Source organism: Tachysurus vachellii, chromosome 4, assembly GCF_030014155.1.
Source record: "Tachysurus vachellii isolate PV-2020 chromosome 4, HZAU_Pvac_v1, whole genome shotgun sequence".
Lineage (NCBI taxonomy): Eukaryota > Metazoa > Chordata > Actinopteri > Siluriformes > Bagridae > Tachysurus > Tachysurus vachellii.
The window spans coordinates 4,643,048-4,669,035 of NC_083463.1; the positions used below are offsets into that span (position 1 = coordinate 4,643,048).

The 25,988-nt window shown below is 40.7% G+C and overlaps 1 protein-coding gene across 2 annotated transcripts in view; it reads left to right on the top strand.

The window, feature by feature from the left end:
* The window catches only part of trim25l (tripartite motif containing 25, like), a 29,196-nt gene extending 3,593 nt beyond the window's left edge, over positions 1-25,603 (top strand). The window contains exons 2-22 of one of the 2 annotated variants that reach the window (XM_060867471.1): positions 11,976-12,644; positions 13,022-13,117; positions 13,442-13,675; positions 14,473-14,629; positions 14,894-14,959; positions 15,174-15,218; positions 15,329-15,370; positions 16,266-16,328; positions 16,791-16,856; positions 17,307-17,363; positions 18,071-18,133; positions 18,853-18,918; positions 19,010-19,081; positions 20,562-20,630; positions 20,708-20,779; positions 20,889-20,948; positions 21,135-21,185; positions 21,277-21,294; positions 22,856-22,918; positions 23,036-23,101; positions 24,639-25,603. In XM_060867471.1, the coding sequence (XP_060723454.1) occupies positions 11,988-12,644; positions 13,022-13,117; positions 13,442-13,675; positions 14,473-14,629; positions 14,894-14,959; positions 15,174-15,218; positions 15,329-15,370; positions 16,266-16,328; positions 16,791-16,856; positions 17,307-17,363; positions 18,071-18,133; positions 18,853-18,918; positions 19,010-19,081; positions 20,562-20,630; positions 20,708-20,779; positions 20,889-20,948; positions 21,135-21,185; positions 21,277-21,294; positions 22,856-22,918; positions 23,036-23,101; positions 24,639-25,216 (2,661 nt within the window). In that variant the 5' untranslated portion in view covers positions 11,976-11,987 and the 3' untranslated portion in view covers positions 25,217-25,603. Of the gene's footprint in view, positions 1-11,767; positions 12,645-13,021; positions 13,118-13,441; positions 13,676-14,472; positions 14,630-14,893; positions 14,960-15,173; positions 15,219-15,328; positions 15,371-16,265; positions 16,329-16,790; positions 16,857-17,306; positions 17,364-18,070; positions 18,134-18,852; positions 18,919-19,009; positions 19,082-20,561; positions 20,631-20,707; positions 20,780-20,888; positions 20,949-21,134; positions 21,186-21,276; positions 21,295-22,855; positions 22,919-23,035; positions 23,102-24,638 lie in introns of those variants that run through there. The other variant, XM_060867472.1, reaches the window with a different exon arrangement.
* Positions 25,604-25,988: the final 385 nt, after the last annotated feature.

A 25,988-nucleotide genomic window follows, 5' to 3' on the forward strand; every position in this document is an offset into this window, starting at 1 on the left:
ACACAAGCGCACACGCCCCTGAGCAAACGGAGGTGTTGAGAGTTTGCAAAGGGCTATAGTTGAGAAAATTGGTAAAAGAGTTAATGATGGTGAGATAAAAAAAACTGGTTAGCTGAGCAAGATGCATACACTCTTCATAAACCGGTGTCTACAAAGTTTAAAAGAAACAAGGTTTTTGTGAAAAACATAGATGAACAATGGCAAGCTGATTTAGTCGACATGAGCAGCTTGTCGGAGAGTAATGATGATGCAAAATTTTTGATAACGTGTATAGATATTTTATCTAAATACGCTTGGGTGCGTGTGTTACGAAACAAGACCGGCGGTGAAGTAACTAAAGCTTTTGATTCCATTCTAAGGGAAGGTAGAATCCCAAAAAAATTACAAACTGATCAAGGGAAAGAATTTTTTAACAAAACTTTTCAAAACTTAATGAAAAAACACGGCATTGTACATTTTGCCACGTGCACGGGTCACAAAGCTGCGGTGTGTGAAAGGTTCAACAGAACGCTAAAGACCAGGACGTGGAGATATTTTACAGCGTTTAACACGCGAAAATATACGGACAGGGTGCAGGAAATGGTTCATGCTTATAACCACAACCGTCATTCCAGCATTAAAATAAAACCAGCTGATGTCACCGAAGCCAATTCTTTCACAGTATTTAAAACTCTTTATGGACTACAGTCGTTAAAACCCATGAAAATAAAATTCAAGTTTAAAACCGGTGACGTTGTTAGAATATCACGCTCAAAAGGACAGTTTGAAAAAGGATACGAGCAAAATTTTACAGATGAATATTTTTCAATTTCCGAGCGGATCCCTAGAGACCCTCCTGTATATAAATTACGGGACTACGATGGTGAAAAAATTGAGGGAACTTTTTACGAGCCTGTTACAAAAAATCATTATAGGTAATGACAGATCGTTCAAAATAGAGAAAATCTTGTCTGAAAAGATTCAAAACCGGAAAGAGTTTTACCTTCTCGTATTCATTCAGATCCGTCCTTGACAAAATTTGACGCATTGCTACAGCTGCAGCGGCTCAGAATTGCTGTTTGAATATTGCATGATCACTGCATGATTACTGTGTGATTCTGCCAGACATCCACCAGGAGTGCTACAATGATCTTGTTCCCCCGCTCTGACATAGTTAATGAGTAGCTGCCTTATTCACGCCCCCTACGCGCGTCTGTTGCAATGACGCATTGATCCACCAAGTGGCGCCGTGATCAGTGTAATAGCTGCTGGCATTAACCAATTTAATGTCAGTAAATAATAAAACCTGTTTTTTTTCCAGGTCAAATTGACTTGAATGCTTATAAATCAAAAATTATACAATGATCAGCATTCTGTGTGATCAACTTATATTTGTAAACATTTTACACTTGTTATGTCTATTTTGCCTACCAGATGCCATCTGATCACCCAAAAACGGGCTACACACACACACACACACACACACACACACACCACTCAAAAACATGGCATAATTTATTGTGAATAAAACTTCCTTTACACCTCTTATGCTTTTTATTATATTTAATTTATAAACAAGAAACCTCATGAAATTATGCCATGTTTTTGAGTAAAATTATTAAATATTATTTTGGATAACCACTGGTTGGTGTATGTCAAACATCCCCAGGTCAAAGCTGACTGAAGCAACCAAATTCATAAATAAGAGAGAGAAAACAGGATTTGATTTGAAAAGTATTAGCAACTTTTCATTCAGTTTTCACACAATTTTTTATAAACAAAACAGACTATTTTGCATTTATTTAGGCATTTATTTATTTAGGCATTTCTAAAGGTTTCCATGTCACACACAGAGGTTTGGCCTGCCTTGGATCTGGGCTACTCTGAGTGAACAAATGCAAATGTGCCTGGCCTCACAGGTGATGGGGGTGTTTGCACAACAAAAGCAGAAGGAGAATCGAGCTGAAGAACTGAAAATCTCAACAGGGGGGAATCACACCTCTTGTACCGCTTTGACACGTTGCACTTACAGTAGGAAACATATCCATCTAACAAACCTCAGTTTCTGGTTCTCTCATGTGCTGCTTTCAGCATTTTTGTGCAAAGTGCTCATGGGGATAGAGTCTTGTACAAACAGGCCAAATACACACTAGAAAAGGAGATCAGAGTGGCAAAGAGAAATTATTCTGAAAAGCTACAGGCTCAGTTTTCCACTAACGACTCAGCTTCAGTGTGGAAAGGTCTGAAAGCCATCACCAACTGTACGACACCATCCCCCAGCACTGTGGTGAATCAACAACTGGCAGACGACCTGAATGAGTTCTACTGTAGGTTTGAAAAAGCCCAATTCTCACCTCCTGTAAACACCGACTCCAACACACCTAAAATTCAGTTCAGTGAAGATGGGGTGTGTCAGGTCTTCAAGAAGAACAAAAGAAGAACAGTGACAGTGAAGTAAAGAAATTGACCGGCGTGACATTTCTGCCATCATCCAAAAATGGCTTCATCAGATTCATGACCACGCTCTCTGCCAGCCTCTCTCCCTTCTGATGACTGGGGTCCTTTCCCAAGTAAGGAGATGCATAGCAGACATATTTGGTCTCCAAATCCGTGGCCATCCAGAACTTGATCCCAAATTTGTCTGGCTTGGTTGCGATATACTGTGTGAATGGACAACGAACCTTGGTAGGGAACAGCTGTTCATCTATGGACATGTGTTCTCCTGGAGTGAAACTCTCAGCACAGTTCTTGTTGAAGTGTGTCCAGATGTCGGAGGCCGCAGCAAATTTGTCTGTTAGAAGGTGTTGCATAATTGAAATGAATCTATCTCGGGGCATTGTCTCTTTGAAAGCCAGGAGATTTGTTTTGACCATTAAATATGATTTGAATATGAAAACACAATGTGTGTGTGTGTATGTAGCATCATTTCGTTAGATCATATTTTGCCCTCTGCTAGGCAAAGGCATATCAAAAGTGTGAAATATTTACAAATGTGTGGCTTTTTTTTTTCTGGAGGCCTAATGAAATGCAATGCCCAATTTGTGTGTGTGTGTGGGGTGTGAGTGTGTGTTTTGAGTGTGTGTGTTAGTGGACATTTTATGTGTGCATTTTTGTGTCTGTATGTATGTTCATTGCGCTGAAAAGGGCAAAAGTGTGACCTATTGCCCACTAAATGTGGCCGGGTCAAATTGACTCGGGAGGACTTGAGGAGGAAAGTATTAATTTTACTTGCAATGTTCATAATTTGGAACAGTCCTGGTAAATTTCAGGCAAATATGTGGGAGGAAACCCAAGTTATGACACATTAAACTTTCCAGATGAGACAAATAGACCCCATGTCTGCACAAGGGTTATATAAATATCATATGTACTATGGCAATGACAAACCTTAGCAATTTGAGGTCAATTTGACCTGCAACATACTGTAATAAGAGGGTTAAAGTCTAAACAGGTCATAGATGCATGTCCTGAAAAGATCTTGTCCTTGGTTCAAATCAAATATAAAATATATATATATATATATATATATATATATATATATATATATATATATATATATATATATATATATTCTGTCTGTCTCTCTCCAGTGTGTGATAATGACATTAAAGTTTCAGGTCCTTCCTACTATCTTCCTGCTGGACAGGTAAAAGGTGAAAGAGAAAACTGCTTCTATACTCTTAAAAAAATGTTGTCGCTGACCTGTAAAGTCAGGGTCAGAAAGTATTTGTGAGCAAAGCCCCATCTTCAGGTTGTGCCCTGGAATTGCATTACAACAGCTAAAAATGGGGGTGGCTACATTAGAATATTCACACATCCTTCATTGCCTGTAGAGAGGGGGGCTCATGACAAAAGTCTGCTAAACGTGTGATAAAGGTGTGATGAAAGTCTGACTAAGGTCAGTCACACGTTGGAAAAGAACAACTTTGAGCCGCTGCATCTGTACGTCTAAGTTGCTTTCAACTGTGTTTCTTAAACTCTCTTTTTCCGCCGTGGTATTTCTAAGCTTGTCAAGTTGATGTTGAGGGACTAAATACATTTTCTCAGCGGTCTTCATGTTAACTGTTACGGGATGCTATCAAGCTGCTTATAAACGGGACAACAACGCTAAGTAGTGGTAAAAGAAATCCTCCAGTTTGATTAATTACTTTCCTTTTCTTTTCTACCGTTGCTCTTTTATCCGCGAAAAGTTTTATCCATTTTTTCTGCTTTTTTAATTCTCTGTACTGTTTCGCTGTTAGAGGGATGGTACCTCTGAGCACGTTTAAAGCTAATTCACATATGCTAAGAATGAGTTCGGTAGGTGCATCGCGCAATATAACTTTTCTTTTCCGGGGTGGAGCCTCGTGTAATGCTTTCAACGACGGAAGTGTTTTTTTTCAAGCGTATAGACATTTGTTTTTTTCAGTAAATCTTTTTCTTCTTCTGCTTCGGAACATACACAGCTGTTTTTTTTTGCGGTAACAAATCTGATTGGAGTCTGAAGTCTTCTGGTGTATTTGATTTTAGGTCAACAAATAAATAACCGTACGGTCTGGTGGTGGCGTCTTGAAAACATTCTAAAAAGTATTTGCTGTTACCCGGATACATTTGCTGAGCTAGCACACTGATCTGTAATTTATCTCTAGGGTTTTTAAAAAGAACCATGTACAGTAATTGGTGTTCAAATTGATTGTTCTACTAGACTTGCCTTGAAAAAAACTAATTCTGAACCAGATATATAACACTCAGATTTCTGTGATGTGTGTATTTAGTAAAAGCTTTTTCCACCTCCTCGCAGATTCCATCAAGTCATCTATTATCACCAAGTTTGTTTTACCGAGGGGAAACATTTCATGATCACACAAAGAATCAGGGATTCCTTGAATAAAATTGATGTTTATTTTGGTCATCAAATCATCGTACAAAAGGTTGCCAACATGAATAAATCCATACAATATTTTCAGGAACTTTGGAAAATACCGCTTTACAATTTTCCAGCAGCATTTTGATAAAATAAGATTTCCCACTATTACTAGGTCCACATACAATACATGAAAAGGGTAGTTGCAGCCTTGTGTCAATAGAAGTCACATTCATATTTTCCTTGACAAGTGTTCACAACCGTACGGCGACAACAATCAAATGAACAACATACAGACATTCATACACACATATATACATAAAAATACAACAGTATAGGGGTCAATACCCGTAAGGTAGAGTTGTGAAATCAGGAAATAACACACGTTTATCGTACACAACCCTGAACCTTTTTTCCTGTGTCTGGTTTCTCAAATGAAACCCTTTTTTATCTCTAATGATTTGTTTGTGCGACGATATACTGTAAGTTGACTGGGTTTATCGGGGTATTTCACTTGATCGATCACCAGATCTGTCAATGATTTCAAATTGATAACTTTGGAATTGGTGTAATTTTGAGTAATACCCTTAGCCTTCATCGATGTCTTTCCTTTTTTAGTTTTGTAACCGTAGGTTTTAGGACCAGCGCTTACGAACTCTACTATTTGATCACCGTCGTCTAGTTCGCTGGTAAGACCCCCCAAATAATCGCTCAAAGGCGGCATCCAATCCCCTTCTTTACTTTTAAAAATGACGCTGTCGGTGTCGGTGTACAAACAACGGCGGTTCAAACGATCCATCAGATAGTACAGTTCAAGTCTAGCATAAGCTGTGGTGAAAATACCCATGAACACGTTAGCATTCCCCGGTTTAATCATGCTATTGTTCATGTAACGCCACTGCACAAGAGTGACCTCATCAGACAAAAAAGAGAAGTGACTAACATTGTAAACACCTGAGAATATAAAGTTTAAAAATTCTGCAGGATCTCTGATCAGAGTTGTGTTTGATCTGTCCAGTCTTTGGCACATCTTGCCCCACAATGAATTCAGAGCTAGTTTAGCCACAGATCTTTTGGCAGGGTTAACGTTAATGTTTTTTTCTTCCAATTTAATTCCCTCATTACGCTCGTAATTTTGAATGTATTCACGTTTTCAGAGGGAAAAGGAGTTATTTACACGGTACAGAAGAACCCGGGGACCACAGGCCTCTAGGCGGTAATACTTTCGCTCGAACTATTCTGAAATAATTATCCAGAGGTTCAAAGTCACAAAAAATGACTGTGGGGTGACCGATAGGATATGTTTTCGACTTGTTTACATACGGGTAAAGTGACGTGAAATCGTAATAATCTATTCTCTCACCGGGTTGTGCTACATCGTGTAAATGCAAAGCATTCGTTCGACTACCGTAAAGGGCATCTCGAGGGTTTAAACGTTTGGGAAAGTCAAGCTCTTTTAGAAAGTTTATCACTCTCTCGTCGTTTTCCTTCATTTCACGCCACTCATGCTCCCAGAGCGTTGTGACGTGCAAATTGTGTGTGTCTTGCAAATACTTTATCTTTTCCAATGACTTAACCCTGACATCACCAAAGCTAACTTTGCTGTTAAGAGGATGCGGCGCTGACGAGGGAAAACACTTTTCACAACCATGATAAAAACAACCGAGAAACTCAAAAGCCTTACGCGTCTGACCCACTTCACAATAACCGTCAACGAAATATGAACCGAACCCAACTTCACCTTCGTTCAGAGCATGTTGAATAGGTAGGTTATGTGTGGTGGAAATGTATTCGAGCCACTGAATGGCAGGTGTTGAGTAAGATTTCTGCCTGTTGATGTAATTATCGAGAGGTGGAATGGCGAGTGTTTTCTTCGAGAAACTTTGTTCTAAATATCGTCAGACAGACTGAAGCAATCGTAATACATTTAAAAGGATCCACCGATGTACTTTGCCGAATTTCCTCTCTGAAAGCTATACAACCTTTTCTCAAAATGTCTACATCATTTACACAGTATTCAGTCATCTCTTTCTTGAAATCAAAAACTTTGTCAGACACCGTCGCGTACCACTTGAAAAAATCCTCCCTGTCTTTAGACATCATGTTATCCACACCATAAAACTGGGGGTCAGGGTACGGTCCTACATAGTTTTGATTCTCTAATGTGTTCCAGAAATGAGGAAAATATCCTTTCTTTTTTTCTGAGACCCCCATGGCCTTAGGAAGATTGCTAAGCTTCATGGGTAAGAAAGACAGGCTGTCGATGTATTTCTGGTTGAAATCGGTATCGGTGAAACACAGAATCTTTCCACCTTGTGCTATAATCTCGGGTGTGATTCCTTCTTTCACTAAATGGTTTAGCAAAAGGTATGAATCGAACTCTCTAGCATTATGCGCGATAAAATGTATAACCTCTGAATCTCCCTCGGCGAAAATGTCTAAAAAACGCTGCGAAGCACGTGTCACCTGAAAACACTCATGTCTGACCGCGGTAATTCATACAGCATAAGAAATTAGCTGTATGAGTACCCGTTTCCTGTCTAGTTTCAAAATCATAAAAGATGTATCTCTTATTAGACTTTTCCCTCTTTAACGGCCGTATAAAACACCTGTGTTCACAATCAAGTTTTTCACCACAGAATTTACACAATCTCTCAGGGCACACGTGACGTTTAAGGCCAAATGGGTTGTGGTACGCCATATTACAGTTACTGCAGTAGAAGCCTCTTTTGCACTGAGAATATTCACCTCCTTCTGACTGGCGCAACGCTTTGTGACTATCGAAACAATATTTTGATCTACACAACCTCATACAATCCAGGCATTTTGTTATGTTTCGAGGGTGTTTGTAGCAGTCTACATCACAACAAATGTTACAACTACTGTATATACACAACGATGATTCCGCATATCCTTAAACCCTGAGTGACAGAAATGACAGACATAACTACATCCCAAAAATCCGGTGATGCTTTTAACTCCGTAATAGTGGTTGTCATGCAAAAACAAGTACAGCGTTTTTTCATGGGGGATCTCGCTGGTTTGAAAGAAAGAGAATCCTGCTTTATCGCTAGTTTTGTACACAATTACAATTTTACACTGTAAATGTGCCTCAAATTTACACACATCGGCAAAGGTGACGGGTGTGTTTTCAGTTAAACCTACATCGTATTGGAGCGGTTTAGCGATTTTTTCATTTTGAAAATCGCTTTTATCACAATTTAAAAGCTGTGTAATGCATAATGCAAAGCACATGTTGTCTTTATTGTAAAAAATATACAAGTATCGCATCTTCTTCTATACAACTTCCGAATTGAATATTTTAGCAATTTTCCGCCTACAACCTGTACCGCCACGATTTGGTCGAACTATCTGTACTACCAGTTCAAGCGAATTATCCGTAAATATGTCACGATTACTTTGAATGGTATTTTCGAGCATGGTCAAAAAAGACTGTAAATCGATGGCTCCATTGACTAGTTGAATGTGAGATGACACATTGAGTGTAGCACCTCTAATTTCAACGGTGACATAATCCTTAGGTGAAATCATTTCATTTGCAACTTCTTCCACGCTGTTTAAAATCTCTAAAACAATTATAAAATTCAGCAAAACTGTTAACATTAGCGATAGATGAAAAATTCACTCTTCTTATGATCTCTGTGTTATTGAAGCTGTCACGATTAATTATCCTAATATTAGGATCTACACCATGGCCTATTTGATTGTTTTCACCATTAGGTGGCGGTGCGTTGTCAACGTGATCTAAGGGGACATTTTCACCATTAGGTGGTGGTGCAATGTCAACGTGATCTAAGGGGACATTTTCACCATTAGGTGGTGGTGCGTGATCAACGTGATCTAAGGGGACATTTTCACCATTAGGTGGTGGTGCGTGGTCAACGTGATCTAAGGGGACATTTTCACCATTAGGTGGTGGTGCGTTGTCAACGTGATCTAAGGGGACATTTTCACCATTAGGTGGTGGTGCGTTGTCAACGTGATCTAAGGGGATATTTTCACCATTAGGTGGCGTTGTGTTTACTGATGTATCGTTTACCATTTCAGGGGTGTACTCATGATCAATTTCGGGGTTTTGCAGAACATTAACAGGTTGGTTAATGATATTGTCATTTAACGAAATAAGACTTCGATTAAGACCCTGAAGCAAATCTTCTTGAGATGCAGGTCCTTGATGTTGACCGGTTACCAGAGGTGTTGCATTAACGATACTTTGTTCGTTAGATAAGTTAAAACTATCATTCAGATTATTCACCACTTCTATCAAAGCTGGATTTAACTGTACAGGTTGATCTTGAACATTTAGGCTATTCTGCAACGTTAACAGACTCTGATTTAGTTCTAAGAACACGTCATGATGAGGCAACCGTGTGTGTGTTGGTCTTAAACTATCATTCAACGCCGGGGATACGTTGTGTTCAGTACCTGGATTAGGGTTCTGAATATCATGTCTAAGTGTTGGTCTTAAACTATCGTTCAACTCATTGATTGCATTGAAATAAGGGTTCAGAGATGTGTACGAGTCACGTTGTAACAGACTACTAGAAAAAGTCGAGGTTTCACCAAAGCAGAAATCATGTGACGATATAGGATCATTTTCAACTCTAATTTTTTTAACTTCTGAAGAGGGAGAATTACTCGAACGCTTCTGAGCCATTTCTAAAGTAACAATGTCTTAACAATTCTTTATTCACCATAACACATCAATTTAAGGATTCCAAAGTATTACGCAAGGCTTGAACATACTCACTGTCAGACGTGTTTTGAAGTGCGATGCAGAAATGCTCAAAGTTTTCAATTATTCTACCCCTTAGCTGAAAAAAAATAAAAATCCTGAAGTGCGTCTCCGGGGGGGCACGGTGGTTAGCACGTTCGCCTCACACCTCCAGGGTCGGGGTTCGATTCCCGCCTCTGCCTTGTGTGTGTGGAGTTTGCATGTTCTCCTCGTGCCTCGGGGGTTTCCTCCGGGTACTCCGGTTTCCTCCCCTGGTCCAAAGACATGCATGGTAGGTTGATTGGCATCTCTGAAAAATTGTCCCTAGTGTGTGATTGCGTGAGTGAATGAGAGTGTGTCTGCCCTGTGATGGGTTGGCACTCCGTCCAGAGTGTATCCTGCCTTGATGACCGATGACGCCTCAGATAGGCACAGGCTCCCCGTGACCCGAGGTAGTTCGGATAAGCGGTAGAAGATGAATGAAGTGCGTCTCCAATGCTGAAATTTTCTTGTCCTTTAAAAAGTCACCTCCAGCTACGTTAGCACCGACATCTTGAATGTAGTTATTTTCTTCTCCTTCGAAGACACCACTGCCAACTGTGTTAGCACCAACATCAAAATAGAATACACATTACAGAAAATGTGTGGAGGATTGTTTTACACTCTTAAGGGATGTTTGAAAAAGAGAATGCTAACGGACTTACACAAAATATTTGAACCATCGTAGTCAATGTAGTTAGACGATGTACCGGCGTCTTCTGAATATGTCAAACATACAAATAATGAATTAAAAAATAAATAAATAAATAAGATTATTGCTAATCATATAAGGTTAATGAAAGATTTACAACATTCATATTTTTAATGGTGTAGCTTACGCGTAGTTTGTAGGATTGGTCTGAACTGTGGGCCTACTACTGCTATCGGCTTTTTGGGACAGATCCCCGATGTTCTTAGGCCTTGTGTGGACGTCCCAGGATACACGTCGTCGGAAATAATTTCAATACAACTGTCTAAAATTAAGAAATAATTAAATAAATAATTAAATAAATAATATAACATTTAGCTTATAATGTAATATATGATAAAACAATCAACTGAAAAACACAGATCTAAGAGTCAGAATGAAATTACCCTGAAGGGTCTCGTTTTGTTTGATACGTTTTCATAGACAATTGTGTCAGATATGTCAGATAAATCTCATATACTATGATAATATCAAACGATAAGCATTCTAATACTTATAAAATTTACAATAAAGTTCATAATAAGCTCTTACCTGATAAAAAGGCCATGCTCTCTTAATATTTAAAAGGAGATCGTATAAGTTCTGTTCCGTTGCTGCATTTCCAAAGATGTGAAGTCATAGGCAAATTTTCGGAAATTCTCACTTTTTTTTTACCTACACGTGGTGGGTGTGTGCACGCGTTTGCTCAGGGGCGTGTGCGCTTGTGTGACGTTGTAGATAACACCTTTGGCTAACTAAAGCCGAGGGGGCGTGTGTGTGTGTGTGCTCAGGGGGAGCGTGTGCATGCGCTTGTGTGACGTTGTAGATAACACCGTTGGCTAACGATCAGTCTGAGGGGAGGGGGTAACCCTCTCACAAACATTCATTCTGAGGGGAGGGGGTAACCCTCTCACAAACATTCATTCTGAGGGGAGGGGGTAACCCTCTCACAAACATTCATTCTGAGGGGAGGGGGTAACCCTCTCACAAACATTCATTCTGAGGGGAGGGGGTAACCCTATCACAAACCACCCCCCGGATCAAACATGTGAGTTTTAAGTACTTGTCTCCTAGCTCATTTGGAACAAAGACATACATATACCAGATCAAAGGTATAACCTTTGACTTTTATTCATGTCAACATACATACATACATACATACATACATAAATAAATAAATAAATAAATAAATAAAATTAAAAAAATAATTTCTAAACACTTTGACCTATTTTCTTATCGATAATGACAGCTGTCATATCTGCTGATAAGATCTGAGAGAAATATAGTGGGTAGTAAAGCTGTCACAAAATATGACCTGTATCTCTCTCTGACAGACAGAGTGGCTGTGCCTTCTGTCAGACAGAGAGAGAGAGAGACAGACAGACAGAGACAGAGAGAGAGACAGACAGACCTAGAGAGAGAGAGAGAGAGAGAGAGAGAGAGAGAGAGAGAGAGAGAGAGAGAGAGACAGACCTACAGAGAGAGACACAGAGAGAGAGAGAGAGAGAGATGCTGGAATGACAGGTATGCTGGTGCCTGTTTTTCTTCTCAAACCTGCTCTGAGAGTGAAGCCCCGCCCCTAAACACCTGAAAGGTGACAGTGACTCACTCGAACCCAGCCTCATAGTGTGTCAATCTGCTTGGTTTGCTTAAAGAGTAATAGCTTTTTTTGTGTTTATTGCATTTCCCAGATTCTTAAAAAAATGAGCAAAGGTCGTCTGTGGACGGAGGAGCAGTTTAACTGCCCCGTTTGTCTCGACTTGCCCCACGAGCCCGTGACGATCCCGTGCGGTCACAGCTACTGCATGGCGTGCATCACCGACTACTGGGACTCTGAGCGCCGAAAGAGCGGCTCATGTAGCTGCCCTGAATGTCGCCAGACCTTCGACCCTCGTCCTACGCTGTGCCGTAACACTATGCTCGCGGAGGCCGTGGAGCAGCTCCGCGTGGGCAACCTCAGCTCCACAGCACGCGAGTCCATCCGTAACGCGCACCGTGCAGCCGACTCTGCGTCCGTGCGTGGTGCGCGAGAGCGAAAAACCGTCACCAAACAGCTTCCTGCCTCGAGTGTGCCGTGTGACCGGTGCATGGAGCCGAGAGCGGCCGTGAAAACCTGCCTGACGTGTATGGCGTCCTTCTGCGAGAGCCACCTGAAGCCGCACCAGACGCAGGCCAAGCTAAAGAGCCACGAGCTCATCGCGCCCACCGGAGACCTGACGCAGAAGATCTGCCCCGAGCACAAGTACCTGCAGGAGTTCTACTGCCGCTCGTGCCAGGTCTATATCTGCTGGCTGTGTACGAGCAACCAGCATAAAGACCACGAGACCTTATCCACTCAGGCGGAGCGCACTGAGAAACAGGTGAAGATTTAAAGCTTTGCAATGAGTCGACTCTTTTGATTGAATCAGTTAGACGAAATCTCTGAGTCTAATTGCATTTCTGATCATTTTAGATCATTAAAAACTGGCATGGAGCCGAAAGAGTCGATTCATGTGACTCAGTGAAAAGAGCTGGAATTTTCATCACTGTTTCCTGCTCTGACAGATACTAACTTTATAGTTACATTTAATCTTGTGGAACATCCTGGAAAGAAGTTAGCTCTTAGATATAGCAGTTGTAAACAGTCGTTTCCTCAAATTCCTCACGTTTTTCACTTTCTTCACGTAAATAAAGCAAATGATTGCAGCTTGTCCTTTTAATCAGAAACCAAAAGTCTTTTGTTTCCTCCTCTGTCCAGAAAACCATTTTAACAGTTCAGGCAGAGAATCTGCAGAAGCTGCATGAGAGAGAGAAGGAACTCAAAGACATGAAGAAAGTCCTGGAGACCCTCAAGGTGACCAACATTAATTCAATAAAACACTCTTTCACCTCTTTAAACCCAGATTAAAATAGCTAACAGTTTGTGAATTCCCTAAACACACCTGCATACATATACACTCAGTTCTTATGTTAGAGCCATCACACAAGTTAAACAGGTCTGAATGTGTGTGTGTGTGTGTGTGTGTGTAAAGTAGCTGCTTACATCAACCACGAATGGAATACTTTATCTAAACTCACTATCGTGTGTGTGTGCATGCGTGTGTGCGCGCATGTGTGTGTGCATGTGTGTGTGTGCGTGTGTGTGTGTGTGTGTGTGTGTGTGTGTGTGTGTGTTCAGCATTCATCCGACACAGTGAGCGAGGAGACAGACAAAGTGCTGTGTGAGCTTCAGCACTCAGTGCAGCGTATGGCAGATCTGATCCAGCAGGTGATGAGCTCTACTGGGCAGGAGAAGATCAGCGAGGCCCAGCAGCTGGTGGACAAACTGGAGAAGGAGATCAGTCAGCTGAGGAAGAAAGACTCTGATTTAAAAGAGCTTGTGACGTGTCAGGACAATATCTACTTTCTCAAGGTACCTCAACATAAACCTTTTTTTTTTTAATTTTTAATTTTTAAAAATAAAAACATGACAAATCCAGAGTTGGCTCCGTAGCTCGATGGCAGGTGAATGACATGAAAATGACTTCTTGTCATAATTTTTTGTATGAATTCCATTTACCAAGTGATATTTTTCACAGCACTTGACATATAGACTTAAAATTGATGTGCAGAAGTTTAACAAAACATCAACACTTGTACAATTTTATCGATAATTAGTGTTTTTCTTTTCCTCTGGAACTTAACTACTTTTCACGTTCCGTGTTGGCCTCCTGTGGCTGTGGAAACAGGAAATGAGCTGGTAGTTGAGAAGAGTTGCAGAGTTGCAATTTTATGTTGCAAAATAAAATTGGGGTCAGGGTTCAGGGTTAGGGTCAGGGTCAGGGTCAGGGTTCGATTCCCGCCTTCGATTCCCGCCTCCGCCTTCGATTCCCGCCCCCGCCTCCGGGTACTCCGGTTTCCTCCCCCGGTCCAAAGACATGCATGGTAGGTTGATTGGCATCTCTGGAAAATTGTCCGTAGTGTGTGATTGCGTGAGTGAATGAGAGTGTGTGTGTGTGCCCTGTGATGGGTTGGCACTCTGTCCAGGGTGTATCCTGCTTTGATGCCCGATGACGCCTGAGATAGGCACAGGCTTCCCGTGACCCGAGGTAGTTCGGATAAGCGGTAGATAAAATGAATGAATGAAAGTTCTTCCAAACTGTTCATTGAATTTTTGATAGTAGACATGTTATATTTCCTGAGTGATATTTCTCCTTTTGCTTTCCGCAGACGTATCAGTGTCTTTGTTCTCCGGAGTTCAGTGAACTCGGCAGTTTTACGGTGAATCTGGACGCCTCGTTCGATCCTGTTAAAAACGTCATTTTGGATCTCAGGGAGAAAGTGGAGAACATGTGCAACCAAGAACTGGATAAAATTAATAAGACAGGTCAGGAACACTTCCACACACTAACACACAGATGAATCAAGAATTTTTTACTTTCCATGAAACACAAAATAACCACTCTGCGTTGTTGGACATTTTCGATGCATATTTCACTCAACTGATCTTGATCACCTCATCTGAGGAATGAATTTAGTAGGATAACTCTTCAGTATGGGGTTCTTGGTGATGTTCAATTGCTTACTTTGTCTTTCTCACTCAATATACATGCTCTTGTGCTGAACCCTAACACCGCCGGGGTTCTCACAGTGTTCATCGTGATGCCGTACACTGTGATCGACCGACAGAGTGGACAGAAGCCGGGAATTTTGAAATGTGAGTAAAGTCCACTACTGATAGATAGATAGATAGATAGATAGATAGATAGATAGAGAAAGAGAGAAATAGAAAAATAGAGAAAGGAGGTAGATAGAGTAAATAATATGATGAGTAGCATCAGTGCAGGATGTAAAATGTAACCCAATGCACAGATGGTGTATTCTGTTATCTTGCTATAACACTGTGAATGTTTTCTTTCTGTGTCTCTCAGTGTTTTCTGGAATTGGAGGAAAATCCTCAAGTAGTCGCTCGCAAGGTACCTCTACATGTCTATATAATAATATTCAGATGTTTGTGTTTTTAGTCTATGCTCACTAATCTCACATGCCTGTGTGTGTGTGTGTGTGTGTGTGTGTGTGTGTGTAGCAGGTCCCCCTCCGCTACCCTCTGTGAGTGCTCGAGGCCCAGGTAAAATTTCAAATCTGTTGATCCATTATTTAATTAGATGTTTTCTGCCATTCTAAATATGTCTGTTTCATATAAATAAATGTCTCTAAATCTGTCTCTCAATCTACCTCTGGAAATGTCTGTGTAGGACTGAGTCTGACTCTCTAAATCTGTCTCTTATTCTAACTTTAGTATTTATCTATTTGTATCCAAAATGATAAGAATTGATTATTAGTCTTTGTAAATGTGTAAAATGGTCTAACACTTTAGGACATGTAGAGCATCCACAGAATAGTAGGAGGTGAAATTACTGTAGCTACAAGAGAAGTCTTTCTGGTCGTGTGAATGAGTGTGAGAAAGAGAGAGAGAGAGAGAGAGAGAGAGAGAGAGAGAGAGACCCTTGGGAATATACTGTAGGCAGGTGTCAATGAAAAATGTTAATTTTCATATTAAGGGTTACTGTCTGGATTTGTGTTCTGATTAAGTGTGTGTGTTTGTGTGTGTGTGTGTGTGTGTGTGTGTGTGTGTGTGTGTGTGTGACGATGAATTACTATCTAAAGGCGAATCAATTTCATATAAATTTTTAGAATGTAAAAAACATAAATAACGCTTCCTCTTTTCCCTTCCCCTTTTTTCACATTTTACACGTCATTTATAGCACACTGTGATTAGATTTTCGCATCATCAGTTATTTCACATACAGTAACAGCAGCTCTTCCAAGGCCATCTGTATGAATCTAGAAAACCGACTTGATTCTGAAATATTCACTGTCCAAAAATCCTGCTTCTGCCACAAAATGACTAATTGTTTTTGTGCACAATAGAATTATCACACATCACAAACAGTGTGATCACACATCACACAACAGCAGTATCACACTGGTGTTTTACCAAAACTATTCTGTCCTTGTGTTAGTGGATAGAGGCACAAACTCCCCAAGACCAAGAGCAAGCTACAACAGAGAGGAGAGAGAGCAAGGTGACTGACACACACACACACACACACACACACACACACACACACACACATCTATTTTCACAACTTTTTTATTTTTACTGATGCTTTTTAATTTTAGATGATAATACCTTCTGGAAAGTCTAAATACACTAAATGTCCTGCTGATATACTGTAAATGTAGCTTGTTGATGTTCTTTGTTTCACACCAGAAAGTATGCAAAGCTTTACACTCCACTGCACTTGACTGCATGACCAGTCAAAATGTATTTCTTCTTTCTATGAAAAAGGCTTTAAGAGTAAAATAATGAGAAGAAAAAAAAAAGAAGAAATCATGTGTTTCAATTATTTTGCCAATGCTTTTATATACAAATGTATATAAATATATACAGTACATAGGTTACAGGTATAAGGTGCTATAATTTTAAGGTGTTATACTGTAAATAAACAGACTTTCATCTATGTTTCTTTTAACTGTTGACTCAGCTAATAATCGGAGTGTGAGCTCTCTGAGATCAAGTGAGAGGCAGAGAAGAGAGGAGAGAGAGCAAGGTGATCTACTCATTACTCACTCATCATACAGTAACAATACACACCATATTTAGCAGACACAGCTAAATTTATTCATTACATCGTTAGCACGACTATTTCCCTGGTGCTCGATTCCCGGGGCTGGGAACCGACCCAATCACACAGGGGTTAAAACTTAGTGTTAGAGTTGTGTCAGGAAGAGCATCCGGCATGAAGACAGTGCAAAAATGATCAGATGTTCCTCTGTGACGATCCCGAACAGGGAGCAGCTAAAGGACAACAGCAACAACATCATAATCTGCATCATTTTTAAGAGCTGTTTTCATTTGTTCCTGCATTTAAAATAGCATTCTGGTTCCTCTTACTAAATACAATATTGAATTAACCAGAATAGATTCATATAGTCCAGAAAAAATGTTGGATGTTTAATACAGTATTGAGTGTGGATTTATTGTTAAATGTCCTTTACAGAGAGGGAGACTCCAAACTCACCAAGATCTCAAAGCAGGAGCACAAATGATCAAGAAGGTAAGAGTCAAGTAAAAGCTGTAGTTTTGTATTTTAGCGCTTTGTTTTGTTAGGTTGCGTAACTGAATTTTGAATTAACTTTATATACAGCACGAGTGTATCAGTGTTGGTTTATTATCTGGATTATCTGAGAAATATCACACTGGTGAAAAAAAAATAGAAAATACACAACATGGTGATTTTGTTCATTATTGATATACACAAAATATTAGACACTAAAAAACAAAATTATCATCATACACTGTGTTCTTACATTGAAGTGAAGTGACGTGACATACAGCTAAGTTTGGTGACCCATACTCAGAATTTGTTCTCTGCATTTAACCCATCCAAAGTGCACACACACAGCAGTGAACACACACACCGTGAACACACACCCGGAGCAGTGGGCAGCCATTTATGCTGCGGCGCCCAGCAGTTGGAGGGGTTCGGTGCCTTGCTCAAGGGCACCTCAGACGTGGCCGGCCCGAGACTCGAACCCACAACCTTAGGGTTAAGAGTCAGACTCTCTAACCATTAGGCCACCATTGTGTTTGTTTGTAAGAGTTTGGGGGGTTTAAGATTTAAATGCTGTCATTGTGTCTGATAGAACTTAGAATTCGTTTCAACAGAATAAGGACAAATGCTGATATGTTAGCTCTAAAGTAAATGTGTGTGTGTGTGTGTTGTACCTTCCAAAATGTTTACGTTATTTTCTGCCTCGTTAGCCGACTCTTGGAGTATACGCTCTCTACGGCAGTCAACACAGGCGAGAAAAAACCAGGAACAAGGTGATTTTAATACACACACATGAATATTTAAGCTTCAAGTTGATTCTCTTGTGTATAAATAGCGTTCAAGGCTCTACATGCAATAAAATTTGTCATACGCTCCTCTGTGTGCCATCATAAAGTTACTCAGTGGGAGATATTTAACATGTCAAAGTGTCATAGTGGGATGTTGTGCACATGTAGTAGAAATACAGTTGGAGTCTGATATCAGTATGATCCAGTCAGGGTTCAGTGTAAATTTAAGTAATACATGATAAAGTGTGGGGGGGCACTGTGGCTTAGTGGTTAGCACGTTCGCCTCACACCTCCAGGGTTGGGGGATTGATTCCCGCCTCCCCTTGTGTGTGTGGAGTTTGCATGTTCTCCCCGTGCCTCGGGGGTTTCCTCCGGGTACTCCGGTTTCCTCCCCCGGTCCAAAGACATGCATGGAAGGTTGATTGGCATCTCTGGAAAATTGTCCGTATTGTGTGATTGCATGAGTGAATGAGAGTGTGTGTGCGCCCTGCGAGGGGTTGGCACTCCGTCCAGGGTGTATCCTGCCTTGATGCCCGATGACGCCTGAGATAGGCACAGGCTCCCCGTGACCCGAGGTAGTGCGGATAAGCGGTAGAAAATGAATGAATGATAAAGTGTATGGAAACACACGGATTGGGCCAGGACCAGAACCTTGAACATACTGTAGATACACAGAAGTATTCATATCTATTTTAATGTCACAGCTGACACCTGGAGCTTAAGTTCAGTCAGGTCAAGAGGAAGGCCGGGGAGAGAGGAGAGAGAGACAGGTAAGTGGCATCATATCACAGTCTTATTGATGCATAACTGTGTGTCTCATGTTGTTTAGCATGTTTGTCTGTCTCCGTCTCTCTCTCTTAGCTAACGGAGAAATGCAGAGTTCCCAGAGACCGCAGGAGACAGCGATGAGCAGACAGCAACCGGAGAAGCAGTGTAAGATTCAGGACACGGCTCTTATTATGATCACCAAAAACAGTACCATTAACACGTTAGCTTTAAAAGAAGAAGCACAGTACAATTCTTTCTCCACATATCCCAAAATTGGGTTCTGAGCACAGGGTCAGCCATGATACAGCACATCTGGAGCAGTGAGGGCTAGGGGCCTTGGTCAAGGGCCCAACATTGGCAGCAGGGAAGTGCTTGGGCTTGAACCCTAATCCTTTGAGCAACAACCCAGAGCCTTAACTGCTTGAGCCACCACTGCACCAAGAATCACAATTCCCTTTTGAGTCTGGTTCCTCTCAAGGTTTCTTCCCTCATATCGTCTCAGGGAGTTTTTCCTCATCATTGTCACCTTTCGCTACTTCATTAGGGATCAATTTTAAACTTTGTCATTTTTTTCTGATTTTTATATTTCTTTAAATCTGCTTCGCGACAATGTCCATTTTAAAAACGGCTGTACAAATCAAATTTGTATTACAGTGAGATGTACAGAAATAGACACATAGGGACAATATAGTGAAATTGTTGTATAGGAACAGGAAGTGGATGGAGATATAACACAATGTGTCCATATGTCCAATGTATAGGAGAATATAATAGGATGAACATATCTACAGGATTAGATTTTACAGCATTTGGCAGATGCCATTATCCAAAGCAGCTTACATCTTCTCATTTTATACATCTAAACAATTGAGGGTTAAGGGCCTTGCTCAGGGGCCCACTAGTGCCAGTGAACTCACAATCTTCCAATTGGTAGCATGACACCTTAATCACTAGGCTACCACATCCCCCAAAACCACTCAGGTTGGAAAACAGCCTTCAAGTATGGTTTTATATTGACAGCATTTGGGAGATGCCTATATCCATAGCAACTTATATTCATCTCATTTTATACAACTGATGGTTAAGGGTCTTGCTCATCAAACCTTCTGATCAATTGTCCAATGCTAATCCCACTGAGCTACAGACGTAGCTGATGAACAGACATTACGTATATTCTGGAAGGCTTTCCACTAGATGTTGGAGCATTGCTTTGGGGATTTGTGTTCGTTCCTTCATTCACAAGAGCAATAATGAGATAAGATACTGATACTGGGATGGTGAAGAGACTCCAGTTCCAGTTCATCCTCAGTGGGGTTGAGTCGGAGTCAGAATCAGGAGATCTTTCACTCCAGCCTCAATACATCATGTCTTCATGATGCTGTGTGCTTTGTGCACAGGTACATTGTAAAGTTGGAACAGTGTTTGAGCCTCTTAGCTAAATTGTAGTGCTATAGCAGACAAAGACAATCTACACAATCGCGTGCTTCTTACTTTGCAGCAACAGTTTGGTGAAGAACCCCATATGGGTGTGAAGGTCAGGGGTGCACATGCAGTACTTTGTGAACTAAAGCAGATTTACAAGCTTTAGCAGAAGATCACATGCAAACAAGAATGTACATATGTTAACACTACACTTCTCTTTTAGCTGACACCTGGAGCTTAAGTTCCATCAGGTCGACAAGAGGCAGAGAGAGGAGAGAAGAGAGAGAGACAGGTATACAACATCTCAACACAGAGATAAGCAGGTGATTATTGTGTTTCTTACACATATTTAACCTTATTCTCCGTTAGCTAATGCAGAGTCACAGAGCTCCACCAGGACCCAGCAGACGGCAACCACCAGAGGGCAGCCTGAAAGACAATGTAAGATGCTATGCATGCGCACACTCACACACACACACACACACACACAGTTCTCATGATGTTGTGTACAGTACATGTCTGAGTTTGTTGTTTCTTTGTCAATAATCAGCTGATCGCTGGAGTCTGAGCTCACTGTTACCAAGAAACAGGAAGAAGAGACAAGAGTCAGGTGACATAATAATCCCTGACACACACACTGCCTATTTTATTTTATTATTTTGCACTGATTTGTAACTACCAATTACCTAAACCAATCAACCCTAAAACTTCTAATTTAAATTTCTATTTAAAAAAATGATTTTATTAAATTATCTTGAGAAGCTTCATGTTACTACTCGGACTTTTTCTGTTCTAGTGAAACAAGCCACACCTACTCAACAGGAAATAGTGTCTCCTCAGGATCAGTGTAAGTCACACGCACTCAATACAATCACCTCCTGAATCATACATGCTTGAAATTTTTGTTTTGTAAATTTAACTGATGTTTCTCTCCGCAGGGGGACAGCAGACTGAAGGTAACAAATAGTTACTGACAAATAGTTTTGTTACATTTCATTATTTTGTTTAAAAAAAAAAATACATGACAGCAGATTGTCAGCAGGAATCAAAGGTAAGGTGTAGAAGATAGTAGTGAGAGCAGCTCTGCTGTATGGGTTAGAGACTGTAGCAGTGAGGAAAAGTCATGAGGCAGAGATGGAGGGAGCAGAGATGAGGATGTTGAGGTTCTCTTTAGGAGTGACGAGGATGGACAGGATTAGGAACGAGCACATCAGAGGGACAGCTCAGGTTGGCTGTTTTGGGGACAAGGACAGAGAGACTAGATTGAGATGGTTTAGACATGTACAGAGGAGGGAGTTGGTTATATTGGTAGAAGGATGTTGGAGATGGAGCTGACAGGTAAGAGGTCAAGATATCAAAAGAGGAGGTATACAGTATGGATGAGGACATGAAGGTAATTGGTGCAAGAGTAGAGGATGCAGAGAATAGAGATAAGTGGAAACAGATGATTCGCTGTGCGACCCCTAACGGGAAAAGACGAAAGTAGAAGTAGTTTAAAAAATATCGAATCATGACCTAGCCTACCCAAAAGTCTTAAAGAATGGTGATCAGTTTGAGCTATTATACAGTAATTGGTTAACAAGTTAATACATTTCAGTACAGTGCAATTTAATAGAAAGTTTGTTCATTAAATAATCCTATCTGCTATAAAGACTTTAACAATGATGGTAACCCTAAAATGAAACTATGTATTATACATGCACTAAAGTATCGTATCATATTCACAGAAATGCTGTATGTACAAAAGTATCCCAAAGTATTGTACCACATACGCTGCTATGATTGCCTGTTGTACAAAACTTTGTACAAAAATATTTTGACAATTTTGTCGTACTGCTATCGTCCGTCGTCAGATCAAATTTGTTAAGTCGAACTATCGTTACTCAGAGAGTATCAGTATTGGAAATATAAGCTTTTATTTGTTTCCTCCCCCGGTCCAAAGACATGCATGGTAGGTTGATTGGCATCTCTGGAAAATTGTCTGTAGTGTGTGATTGCGTGAGTAAATGAGTGTGTGTGTGCCCTGCGATGGGTTGGCACTCCGTCCAGGGTGTAACCTGCCTTGATGCCCAATGACGCCTAAGATAGGCACAGGCTCCCCGTGACCCGAGGTAGTTCGGATAAGCGGTATATTGACTACAGCTGTAAGAATGTTGCACAGTATTGTATATTAAATAATAAACTAAATAAAACAGCACCAAAATCAGTTAAGAATTCTCAACTTTGTAGTAAAATATCACTTTGGAAAAAAATATGCAGTAGATTCTACGATAAAAAAATACACACAAATTTTTATTTTGATCAGAGATTTTTGAATTATTAAACAGATACAGTTTGTATTCATTTGAATCATTAGATTTCAGATGAAATTGTGTTATTTAGCCACAATAACATTGATAACGCTTAACATTGACTATTGTAAATCACAGAACCACTGACTAAGCTTCATGGACCTTATTTAAGAATCACAGGTTTAGTGAATATTACTGATTTTATTCTGATTATGCCTCTGAATAGTAAACCCTGGACTTTTCCTGGACTCTCCGTCAGCAGACTCCTCATTCAGTCGTACCTTTTCACGTGAGCATCTTCATTATTTCATCTATGCGTAACCTCCCCTAGATACTGTATTTACACATGTACAATCCACTGTACTTCTTCTGACAACTTCATCATCCTACTCCCTTTCGCCTGCAGTGAGAGAGATCGATATTGACAGCATTCAGGCTCCCGAGCCGAGGAGCAGAGACGAGTTCCTGCAGTGTGAGTACACACACATGCGAAGAAGTAGTTCATCCATTATACATCCAAATACACGCCGATCAGCCACTACATTAAAGCCACTGAAGGCTGACGTGAATAACAGATTATTTCGTTACAGTAGTACCTGTTAGTGGGTGTGATATTTTAGGCAGCAGGTGAGCAGGTGAATAGTTTGTTCTCAAAGTCAATGTGCTGGCAGCAGGGAAAATAGTCAAGAGTAAGGAACTGAGTGACCTTGACAAGGGTCAGAACTTCTCCAAAACAGTGGGTCTTGTGGTGTGTTGTTTTTCTACCAGTATGTGGCAGAGGTGGGAGTAAGTCACACATGTGCAAATCACAGGTAAGTCTCAAGTCATGAATGTCAAGTCAAAGTCAAGTCGAGTCTTTTTTAATATTTGTCAAGCAAGTCTCAAATTTGCAACTTAAGTCTGACTCGAGTCAAGTCGAGTCCCCATCTCTGAGTCATTTAACTCAAGTCCGAGTCAAGTCTCAAGTCATGAATGTCAAGTCAAAGTCAAGTCGAGTCTTTTTTAATATTTGTCAAGCAAGTCTCAAATTTGCAACTTAAGTCTGACTCGAGTCAAGTCGAGTCCCCATCTCTGAGTCATTTAACTCAAGTCCGAGTCAAGTCTCAAGTCGTGAATGTCAAGTCGAGTCTTTTTTTAATATTTGTCAAGCAAGTCTCAAATTTGCGACTTAAGTCTGACTCGAGTCAAGTCATATGACTCAAGTCCCCCATCTCTGGTATGTGGTGGTTAGTGGTCCAAATCACCTCAAGATCTTCTGCTAACATCATGGTGCCAGGTACTACAGCACATGTTCAGAGGCTTTGTGGAGTTGTTTTTGTATTACACAACATCAGGGAGGAGGTTTTAATGTTATGGCTGATCAGTGTGCATTATACATCATTTTGGGGTGTTTATCTTTTACACAAAAAAGTTCACATTTTCACCCTTATTCAATCGCTCACAAAAAAACTCAGCATCACATCCAAAAGTAAGTCAAACACTGTTGCACAAGACATCCATAATAATAATAATACTATAGCTGCTTAAACAGTGTAATATCCTCATTAATGTAAACTGCTTTCACTGGAGACATTCGACATCAGTTATAACTACTGGAGTCTGTTAAGATTCCAATGATATTAATGTTTAGATTAATATTTTGAGCTCCTTTAAATCAGAGAGTAAATTGGCAATCAGTGTGATGTCCAACAACCTCATGTGAGTCACTCAGCACACTCCTTAGTATCGTAATGACTACAACTGTCGAGTCCAAGACCAGGACTAGCCACATTTGAGTCAAGATTGAGGAGGTCAGGGCCAAGTCTGGATCAGGATCAAATGAAAACAAACCAAGATTGAGACCAAAAATGATCAAATACTTTTCAAGATCAAGCTTCATCTAACTGGCTTCAACTGTGTATTGCACCAAATACACCAATTAGGTTCAGGTTCACAGGAAACGTCTCGAGTCTGTACACGAGTCTATTAAAGAACACACTAAACCAATAACTATCTCTTTTTTCTATTAGATGCTTGTGAGTTGACATTTGATCCCAACACGGCTCACAGGCGATTAGTTCTCAGTGAAGACGACACCAAAGCAACACTCAATACTACCACCCAACCGTACCCTGATGTCCCTGAGAGATTTGACAGCTGGACTCAGATTCTCAGCCTCCAGCCACTCAGCTCTACCCGCTGCTACTGGGAGGTGGAGTGGCGTGGACGGGGCTCTTCGGTGGGTGTGGCCAGTGCCTCCATGCCACGTAAAGGTGCAGATGCAAGGGTGGGTCTTGGCTACAACAACCAATCCTGGAGTTTGGAGTTGTCGGACATGTGCTGCGCCGCTATGCACGCCAATCAGAAGCAGGAGATCTCAGTGACGTACTGCCCCCGAGTAGGCTTGTTTCTGAACCAGGAGGAGGAGTCTCTGGCTTTCTATGGTGTTGATGATGTACTCGTGCATCTGCATACATTCCACGGTGTCTCATCCAGTCAGCCGCTGTTCGCCGCTTATGGTGTTGGGAGCGGCGTGGGAGTCGGCCTAGACTTTGCCATGGGGAACTTCAGCGCTTCTACAGACAGCATTAAAATCTGCACAATCTAACTCAGATCAGTTTACCTTTTGTCCAGGTTAATGATATCTCAATTTTATGAAGAAGAAGAAAAAAAAAGTTAGTTGTGTTGTGCATTCTCTCTGATGCCATAAACAAGTATCATGCAGTCCTGGTCCTTAGGTACCAGAATTCCATTTTAAAAATTAAATAATAGAGGTTTAACCATTAAAAAATTGTTTGCTAAATACCATACTAGCCTTTAGGGCTCACCTGTCAATCAGGGTCAATCTATCATTTTAGCCAATCACAGAAGTCTTAGCTCGAGGTTTTATAGTAGGGAAATTAGGTGTCTTGTCTTATGAACATTTTCAAGGGACCAACTGTTATTTAATAAAAATTGTCATTATGGTCTGATTAATAAAGTGCTCTTACTCATGTTCTTTGTAAATTGTTGCTCGTTAATTGAGTCCATACAGACGCATGCTGTGTCTCTCTAATGTTACCGACCTCCATCGGGACACCATGAGGAAATCTTCATAATCTGAATTTCCTCATGGTGTCTAGCATTTATAAGACCGTGGTTCTTTTACCTCAACCAGACAACAGTCATCATCTGAAGATTTCCTCATGGTGTCTAGCATTTACAGGACCACGGGCCTTGGCTCTAGACCAGACAGCAGTCATCATTCTAAACGTTTGTTTGCCACAGAGGAAAGCAGCTCGTTTGTCTGTGGACATCACCACGATCTATAGACAGCCTGAAAACCTGACACCTGGGATGTCGATTGTGTTGGGAATGTTTTTCCTATTACAAAGAGAGAC